General features: G+C 38.3%; 1 protein-coding gene across 1 annotated transcript; it reads left to right on the forward strand.

The window, feature by feature from the left end:
- The first annotated feature begins 90 nt into the window (after positions 1-90).
- Positions 91-6599, forward strand: LOC129946686 (RNA-binding protein 42). Its single transcript, XM_056056958.1, has 3 exons — positions 91-251; positions 314-1044; positions 6392-6599. The coding sequence occupies exons 1-3, from the start codon at positions 211-213 to the stop codon at positions 6511-6513; spliced, it is 894 nt and encodes a 297-aa protein (XP_055912933.1). The 5' UTR covers positions 91-210; the 3' UTR covers positions 6514-6599.
- The last annotated feature ends 3712 nt before the right edge of the window (positions 6600-10311 follow it).

A 10311-nucleotide genomic window follows, 5' to 3' on the forward strand; every position in this document is an offset into this window, starting at 1 on the left:
AAAGCAGATATTCTCTGTAGTAAATTTACTCACAGATCTTATGAGCACCATAAATATAAACTGAGCTAATTTTAAACGTCAAAACAGGCTGTCAACTGTCAAGTCGTTTGTTGTGGCGAACGGTGGAGCAGCAGAGCATCTTTTTTCAATCATCAAGACATCGAGATCAACTATTTTCCTGAACAAATTTTGTAAACGTTTATAAAAAATATGGGAGAAAAGCGAAAAGCCATGGAAGACGAGATGTCTCGGTAAGTTATTAAAACCTCCAAAATCTAGCATTCTATTTTAACACACCAAAAAATAATTTCAGCTTCGAGGCGGAAATCTCAAAGCCAGCTGTAGTCTCTAATCGTAACATATTTGTACCAAACCAAGTTCGCCCCATCATTGGCTCAAATACTTACAGTCAAGTACAACAGAAGTTAAATCAGGCTCCAGTTACTCGGACACCAGCTCCACCACCCCTGCCGATTCCTCCATCGTTTCTTTCCACTTTTGTGCCAACAACTGCTGATAGCCAATCCAAAGCAAATCCCACACCCGTTGTTCTAAGTAGTGCACCGAAATTTTACCAAAGTCGACAGTCTGTAAATATCTCGCAAGTTGCTGCTGCTCCGCACATCGACATCAATGCCATTCAATTCGATGTAACACAAAAATTAAAGAAACTCAAAGCTGAGAAATCCGGACCAAATCCAATTGCCGAAGAAGCCATCAAAGCTGCTCGCGCTTCATCTGCTCTGCAATCGTTTCAAACTGAGAAAAATAAGAAGAAGGATAGAAAAACGGTTAGAGTGGCAGGTGGACAGATTTGGGAGGATTCTTCACTTGCCGACTGGCCAGACAACGATTTTAGAATATTTTGTGGAGATCTGGGAAACGATGTAAACGATGAAATTCTCACAAGGATATTTAATAAATTTCCATCGTTCCAAAAAGCTCGAGTCATTCGCGATAAACGAACTGGAAAGAGTAAAGGCTTCGGATTTGTAAGCTTTAGGGAACCTGCTGATTTCATTCGAGCAATGAAAGAAATGGATGGTAAGTTTATACCTATAATTAATCAATCATTTGTTAACAGAACTTTGTTCGTCCGAATATCGTGTACGATTAGCATATCAGGGGAGAGACTTGTGTCTCTTAAAAATAATTCAAAAGAAAGACCTTAATATAAGATAGATGACCGTTGAATAATTGAAACATTAGTATCTCTTGAACTCGGTCGCAATGTTTCACATCTATCATTATTTTAGGTAGATAGGTAGAAATGGCGATCTCAAGGCAACCTAACCTGAGATCCAATTAGCGCTGTAGTGCGCCGTTTTGATACCAAAAACTCGTTTGACCTTTGATTGAAAGGGATAGATTGATAGAGAAGCTTCATAGCGATTGTGTTAGAGCCATTTTGTCGCATTGAGAAAAAAGATTAGGTCTCTAATCTTTGCCTCAGATAGCTCATCAAGTTTGTGAAAGGATGCTTTTCCAAAGTATTTCATTCTGGTATTTGCCAAAGCAGGACATTTGCAGAGGAAATGAATTATGGTTTCACTTTCTCTTTGGTCACTACAGCTACGGCAAAAGGTGTTGTAAGAGATACCCAACTTCTCTGCATGAACTCCTATAGGCCAATGTCCGGTACAAACCGCAACAATCCTGGCTATGTCTTGCCCTGCCTGCACAGAAGATTGTTTGTACGGGTTTTATTATATGTGGGCCTTATTTTCCTAGATATAATGCAGTTGGGAAAATTGCTCCACCTTCGGTTTGATTCAGTTTGGTAGATAGAAAAGATTGTACCCTTCATAGCCCCAAGAAGAATGTTAACCATTTCCCCAAGTGAGCTATGAAGGGCCGATCCTTGCCTGGCTAGCTCGTCAGCCCGTTCATTTCCCACGATACATCTATGACCCGGAACCCAGATCAGGGTGACACCGAGGTTAATATTCAGACTCGCAAGCTCATCGCGACATTGCTGGACCAATTTAGATGAGGATGTGGCCGAGTTAATGGCTTTGACAGCTGCATGCATCTGTAAAGATAGCCGCATTTCGGTTTTGGTTTGGGCTTTGTTTAGGTATCTTACATGCCTCTCTTATTGCCAGCAGTTCAGCCTGAAAAACGCTAGCAAAGTCAGGAAGCCTAAAGGATTTGCCTACATTTAGGGACTCAGAAAAGATCCCAGAACCAACTCCGCACTCCATCTTTGAGCCGTCAGTAAAGATGGTTGTGTCGAAGCCTATCGACACGATGTCATCCTCCCAATCTTCTCTCGATGTGAAAATAACCTTAAAACCCTTACTAAGGCTCAAAGTAGGAGTGCAGTAGTCAGTTTCTACCGGGCAATATCTGAGGGAATCAATTTCGTAGTGTTGCTGTAGCCATAAGGTTTTGACAACCAGCTATTTGATTCCTTCAGCCTAATAGCGCTGCAGGAAAGTATGTATTTAATAAAAAGGTCGATTGGTAAAAGATCCAAAATAACGTTTAAGGCGTCCGTTGGGCAAGTACGCATGGCCCCTGTGGTGCCCACGCAAGCTGTTCTCTGAACCTTCTTTAGCTTATCAATATTATAGGCTTGGCTAAGAGCTGGCCACCACACAATCGAACCATATGTTAAGATTGGACGTACTACGGCTTTGTACGTCCATAAAATCATCTTCGACTGAAGTCCCCACTTTTTGCCGAAAGTTTTGCTGCAGGCGTAGAAGGCAACACAGGCCTTCTTAACCCGTACTTCAATATTTAGTTTCCAGTTTAGTTTAGGGTCGAGTATAACTCCCAAATATTTTGCACTGGAAGACAATGATAGGATTTGACCGTTGAGTCGAGGTAGCGTGAAGGGCGGTACTTTAGTTTTGGTGGTAAAGAGCAACAGTTCAGTTTTACTTTGGTTAACTCCTAGTCCACAACTCGTGGCCCAGTTGCTAACTTTCTTCAAAGCTGACTCCGTGATTTCACTAATCACAGAGGTGTACTTTCCTGACAGCAATAGCACCAAATCATCCGCATAGGCTACTGCCTTCACTCCACATCTCTCTAATTTAACGAGAATTGTATCCATGGACAGAAGCCATAGAAGAGGCGAAAGGACACCACCATGGGGTGTTCACCTACTCACGATTGTATTGCCTAGAGAGGCTTGAATCTTCCTACCACTGAGCATGCAAATAATCCATTCTCGAATGAAGTCTTCTACACCGAACTTAACGAGCGATTCTTCTATGGATTCTGTAAGGACGTTGTTAAAAGCACCTTCTATGTCTAGGAAGATGGCAAGAGTAAATTCCTTATAATGGATTGTTTGTTCTACAGTACGCACTACCTCATGAAGGACAGTCTCCGTAGATTTGCCCTTAAGATAAGCATTCTGAGAGCTTTTGAGAGTTCGTCCAACTAGGATTTCTCTAATATGGTAATCAAGAATGCGCTCCAAGGTTTTATGCACAAAAGATGTTAAGCTTATTGGTCTGAAATCCTTCGCGGATTCGTGACCTCGCCTACCCACTCGCGGGATAAAAACTACTTTGACCTGTCTCCACGACATGGGCACATGTTTGAGAAGGAGACATCCTTTGAAAATTTGTTCCAGCCATGGAGCTGCCACAGAAGCATAACTGGCAGTATGCCATCCATACCTGGGGATTTATACGGAGAAAAAGTATTGATGGCCCAAAAAATATTTTCTCAGGTTACAACGGAATTGACTTGCTCCACATGAACTACGTTTAGCTCTGTGGTTTCAAGCGATTCGGGGTTATTACTCTCGCAACCCGGAATTATTTTACATTATTTTACCGCCATTTTCATAAGCAATAATCTAGTGAAATATGCAATTACATGCCTTCCCTCAAACAGTTCAACTGTGTTACCCGTACTTTTAATATACCCTTGAGCCAATAACTGAGGTGCGGTCAAGTACAGACATTCATTTTTTAGCCGAATTGCACTAAGTCCATTGGAGTAATAACAGAAATTTTCAAGTGTTCAAGTCAAGTCAAGATGGAAACGGACACACTTAGGCCAGTTTAATGGCCCATTGTGATACCACATGAATCTTGAGGCTTCCTCCTAAGCTCAATGGAACCAGTTTGAGTCCCTTACGGAACGTGAGAGGGTTATTATACCGATATGATTTAGATCGTTAAAGAAGAATTCTCCTACGTAATTCTTGAGTTTTCAAGCTAGAGCAGGGCATGTGCAGAGAAGATGAAGAACCGTTTCTTCCTCTTCCTCGTCCATACAGCTTCTGCAAAAGTCATTTGAGAATACGCCTAGTCTCGTGGCGTGCTTTCCTATTAGACAGTGTCCGGTTATGACACCTATTATCGAGCTTATATGCAATCTGCTTAGAGAGAGCAAGCACCTTTAACGTTTTAAATACAGTGTTGACCAGATGTTTTTTGTGGCTTGACACGTGGTGATGTTGTTCCACCTGGTGCCTGCCCTCCTCACAGCGTCTTGCATTAGCAGCAGTTTACAAGTAGCGATTGGTATGCCAGTACTTGCCAAACGTGGTAGAATGGGCTGTACTGTACCGTTCCTGGCGAGTTCATCTGCCTTACAGTTACCTGGAATGTCTCCCAGCAAAGGTGAATATTAAACTGTTGCGCCATCTCCATTAGAGATGATCGACAGTTATGGACTGTTATAGAGTTTGTAGAGACAGAGTCCAGAGATTTGATAGCGGCCTGGCTGTCAGAGAAAATACGGATATCAGATGTTGATATCACGTTGATCCGCAGGCTGAACGTTGGACTTTATTTAACTTATCCCTGTTTATACCTTTCTCTAAAGCAGTCCACCATACTGCCACACTGTACGTTAAAATCGGTCTGATAACCGATGTGTATAGCCAATGCGTGAATCGGGTTGTAAACCCCATTTATTACCAATAGCTTATTTGCAAGAAAAGAGAGCTACAGTAGCTTTTTTGACTCTTTCCTGTACGTTGTATAGGAGTATAGGAGATAGGACCGTTGCTAGCTTTTTCGCCATTGCAAACGTGGGAGGTGGGATGGGAGTTGGTGACATAAACGTAGGCTGGTATACCTTGTTTATGTGGGAATGGATGATGATATTGGGAAGGTAGAGGAATAAGAACGTCCTTTAGTTTCAGGATTCATCTGGAGAAAATTCTCGAGAATCATTGACCTCACTCATCTTCTACAATTCGACAAGTTCGACGTTCAGAGTAGAAGAGTAAGGAGAGTACTATATCAACTCCTGCAGCAAGCGAGTTCCATTCTCTGAAGGGAGAAGCATTTGTACTGAGCAGTGTTATCAAGATCGTCTTATGATGCAAATTTTCTCTTTTCATAACCTTAGCTAAATAGTTGGAGTGCCGTTTCAGATTCTGAATATATATCGGTGCTACCCCGATTCGACATGTATGGCGTACGTGTAAAGTCTCAAATCCCTCTATTTGAGCGTATACAAAGGCTTGGACAGCGTAACATAAGCAAGTATTTATTGTTGCATTGAAGACTCTGTACTTTGAAGAGAGGTCAATAAGTTGGTTGCTAAAAAAATTGGGCCACATCAGGTTTAGGGCTAGTTTGGCCTCCCTGGTTTTCTCTTTCGCATGATTGGTCCAGTTTAGGTTATAGGTCAACACCTAGATGTTTAAACTATCTGACAAATTCAATACGCTCGTTGTTGATGTTCCATCATCATCCTAGATTCAAATATCATAACCTTGGTTTTTCTAGTATTGATCCGTAAGCCCCAAGTTTTGCAATATTCTTTAAGTCTGTTGATTTGCAGTTGTAAAGAAAATGGGTTATCCGCCAAAAGTACCAGATCGTCTGCATACAGTAAAACTTTAATCAAAGATTCCCCAAATATTATACCTCCCGGTAGGATTTCACAAACCGCATCAATGTAAAGTGCAAACAAAATGGGACTTCGAATACATCCTTGGGGAACTCCCGCCGCTGTCTCAAAACTTTCGGATAAATTGTTGCCCTCCCATACTGAGGCTTACGTTGAAATTAGAAAGTTAGAATAAATAAGTAAACATTTTTTCGAAAGGCCAAGAGAAGATAGTTTGTAAAAGTTTGTATAGTGATTAAGGTTCCCCGTTTTGGCATGCCAAATTCTCGTATTGCTTTTTCCAACACCAAGTTAACTAGAAAGCATGTTAGACCATGTCTCGTCGGATTTAGCAATGCGTGTATTTTTACTTAGTTTGACATAAGTTTGTCTTGATTAATTAGCCAAACTTAATACATATTCATTTAAGGGTGATGCTCTGCAGATTTGTAATTTTATTTAAGGGAATAATACAATTGAGTTAGAACTTACAAATATAAAATTTCATAAAACTCCTTAAATTAATACTACAAAAATGTTTTTGAAAAAATCTTAACCAATTAAATTCATTTTTCAGGACGCTACGTTGGAAGCAGACCAATTAAATTAAGGAAAAGCACATGGCGCCAAAGAAGTTTGGATGTTGTTAAAAAGAAGGAAAAAGAAAAACAAACCTTATTGCAATCATTTCAAAAGTAATAGTTGTACATTCATTTATTAAAAAAACAAATCTAATAAACAAAATTATTAAAAAAAAAATAAATTCTAAATTAGAAGTGCGTGGATTATAATAAAATAAATTGATTATTTCTGAAAACATGATAAATATCATGTTAAAACCTGGAAAATGTATTGTTTTTATTGAGCTTAAATTAAATGAAAAAAGAATATTGATATAAAGAGAAAAGCAAGGGATATTAAATTATTAACTAAAAAAGTAAAACATTTTAAGGGATTAAGTTACAACGGTAAGAACCTTTGTATATTTATTATGTTTTATAAATATTCGTTATTGCTCTCAGAGTGTTTTATTTTAACACATAAGACGAATCTATACGATTTCTTCACTAATGTTTAGTACTAAAGTCCATCATCATCACATCACATCATCACTAAAGACACAATTCGCAAAAGTACATTACATGACTATAAAATGTATTTTAACGCCACCATTTGGACCTTGTCTATCTAAGTAATGCCCACAATGATATGGTTTTTGATACCAACAATTACTTCACATTTACTTACTTTCAGAAGCACACATGAATTTTGAGAGTCTATGTTCTACAAGCAAGTGAAACGAAATTCACCAGTAGACAAAACACCAAATCGAAGGCTGCAAACACGAAATTGGAAACATCAGACTTTATGCACTTTTCAACCTGTTATGTATTGTTAACTGGAATCATTTGTTTAAGAACTGTGACATTTATGCTATGTGCTATAAATTCGACTGTGTTCTCTTTAACTGTTTTTATGAGACCACACCATTGCGAAAGCCGCGCAATATTTCTAAATCTCCTCCATGGTTTAACTCTTGCTTAAAAAACTTAAAACATAAATGAAACCAGGCCTGGATTAAATTCAATAAAACAAAAGCTGATAATAACTTGGTAATATACAATGAGCTTAGAAATATGTTTATTGACAATTCAGATATTCTTTATAATGACTTTATTTTAAATACTGAAACCGACATAAAAAAAAAACCAAAACACTTTTGTTAATAGTAAGAGAAATACTGACGGGTATCCAAACTGCATGTTTTGCAACAACGAAGTAGCTTTCGAAGTAGCGAACTTATGTCAAACTCCTGAGTCATTGGCCCTTTCACAAAATTTCCCTCATTTGAATTCAATTAGTCTTTGGATCTCTTAAGATGAAATCGTTCGCAAAGCTTCAGAACTTGACGTTTGTTATAGCCCTGGTCCAGATGGTGTACCTTCTTATATTTTGAAAAAATTCACATCCTATTTGTCCTATCCTCTTCATATTCTTTTTAATGAATCGCTTAAATCTTCAATTTTTCCTGAAATTTTGAAAACTTCGTTCAAAACACCGATACATTACACTGATACATAAAAAGGGTAGTAAAAATGAAATACAAAATTACAGTCCCGTTGAAAAACGGACGGTTTAGTTATTTGAGTCCATTATTTCAAGTCAACAGTTACTAACCTCTTTCATTTAGTTAATTTTGTTTAGAATCGTTTGAAAAACGGAAACAAGTCGACTGTGTCTTTACAGACTTCAGTAAGGCCTTTGATAAATTGTGCCATAAAACGTTAACTGCCAAACTTAAATCCCAAGGCTTTAACGAAAAATTTGTTTGTTTGATTTCGTCGTACTTATATAATAGATCATACAGCGTAGTTTTTAGGAATGAGCAATCATCATATTTTTATACCAACTCTGGCGTACCACAAGGTAGCCACTTAGGACCTTTACTGTTTATTTTTCACGTTAACAACTTGCCTTCTATTATAAAACACTCATCTGTTTTAATTTGCGCTGACGACATTAAAATTTTCAAACGTATCGACTCACTTGAAGACTGTTTACTCTTACAAGATGATCTAAATAGTTTTCGCGAATGGTGTTTTATAAATAAGCTTTTACTAAACATAGACAAATGTAAATTAATGTGTTTTACACGCAAACAAAATTTTTTGACTTTCAATTATCAATTAGACTCTTCTTATTTGACTAAACTCTCTACTTTCTCTGACCTAGGAATTATTCTTGACTCAAAATAAACTTTTACAAATCACTATAATGGATTTATAAAACGGTTTTCACATGATTTTCGCGACCCAAATATTCTTAAACTTATTTAAATATCATTTGTTAGACCTTCCTTTTATTCAGTCCATATAAACAGAATAAAAGGAGTACAGTGCTTCTGCCTCCGTTTCTTCCAATGGTCCAATAGGCTCGAACTTCCACCCTACAATCATAGGCTAACGCTCATAAATCTTCCATCGCTTTCTAAACACAGAGAGTACATTCAGCTATGCTTTATTATAAAATTAATCAATGACCCCTTGAGTCATATCACCATCAATCTTGGAACAATTAAACTTTACGCATATCCGTTCACGTATTAGAAGACAAGTTCCTTTACGTCCTATATCAAGCAGATCCAACTATGGTAAAAACAGTCCCCTCAACCTCAACTAAAAATAAATGTAACATTAGTATTAAGTGTTTCTAACGTTAGTTTGTTTAACGAATTCAATAAATAAATAAATCATAGTAGAACCCTAGTAAGTAATATGAAAGGACCACTTCTGCAGACTATGTAACGGCGACGATGAATCGAGTTCTGCTGTCAGACAGGATGATCCGTTCAATATAAATGACGAAAGCCAACAATCCCACCTTCCCGACTAAGACAAAGTAAAGATTGCTATAAGCTGAAGTCTAACAAAGAAGTATGATTGCCCGATAAGTGACCGTAAGCAATCCGATAGGTCCTTTTCAGTGTGGCTTAAGATCACGATATTCTACATTCGATCAAATGTTCACATTACTACAGATCCTGAATCCAAAAACCCAAGAACATAAAATCGACACCCACCATCTTTTCATCGATTTTAAGACCGAATATGACGGCATCTAAAATGAGGAACTATATTAAGGTATCCCAAAATCGTCCGTCTGTGCAAGATAACCAACCTATCTAAAACTTTTGAAGTCAACAAAGGCTGTAGTCATGCGCTGTCATATGATTTCTTTAACGTCGTCCTTGATTACTCGCATGTGTTGATTCCATTGACATAATCGGAAGAACTGAGCATTATGTCAATGGGGCTTTTGTAAGTATCGAGACAGAAGCGGCAAAAATGGTTTCATCAGTTAATTTGGGCAAATTCAAGTACATCAAGAAAAGACCTATATCATGGACGTCGTCTCGGTCAAAATGTCATCATCGCCGGACGTATGTAACTTTGAGGTAGTTAAGGACTATGTCTACCTGGTGGAGTGTTGGAGAAGATGAAACGATGAGCTGTAACGGCTTTACACCGTAATAGATTTTGCCAGGAAAATAAAAGCCCAAAGCCTGAGTCACGTAGAACGGATGGAAAGCAATGCTTGGGCCCAGAAGGTATTTTAATCCACGCCCAAAGTTTAATTCAGTAGAGCAAGGCCGCAAATCAGGGAGCCCGCATAAGTGGGAAATGGCCTCAACCAATTTCGAGTGCGTAACTAGAGATATCTAGCTAGGTACCGAGCTCGATGCAAAAGTTTGTTGGGTGAGGCCCTAGTTGATACAGGACTGTAGCACCAACTTAAGTAAGTATTAAATAATCCAACTATCAATAAATTCCTTCTTTGAGTTGAACTAAAAATGTTTGTGAAACTTTCTGACTAGCGAAGATTGTTATTTGATGACCTAGCGTCACTATAAGTAAGCATTTGTCCCATTTTAAGCATTCAGCTTACAGTGACGGGCTGAAAAGAATGTCCGTGGAGAATCAGCTTAAAAAATTACAA

Source organism: Eupeodes corollae, chromosome 2 (assembly GCF_945859685.1).
Source record: "Eupeodes corollae chromosome 2, idEupCoro1.1, whole genome shotgun sequence".
Classification (NCBI taxonomy): Eukaryota; Metazoa; Arthropoda; class Insecta; order Diptera; family Syrphidae; genus Eupeodes; species Eupeodes corollae.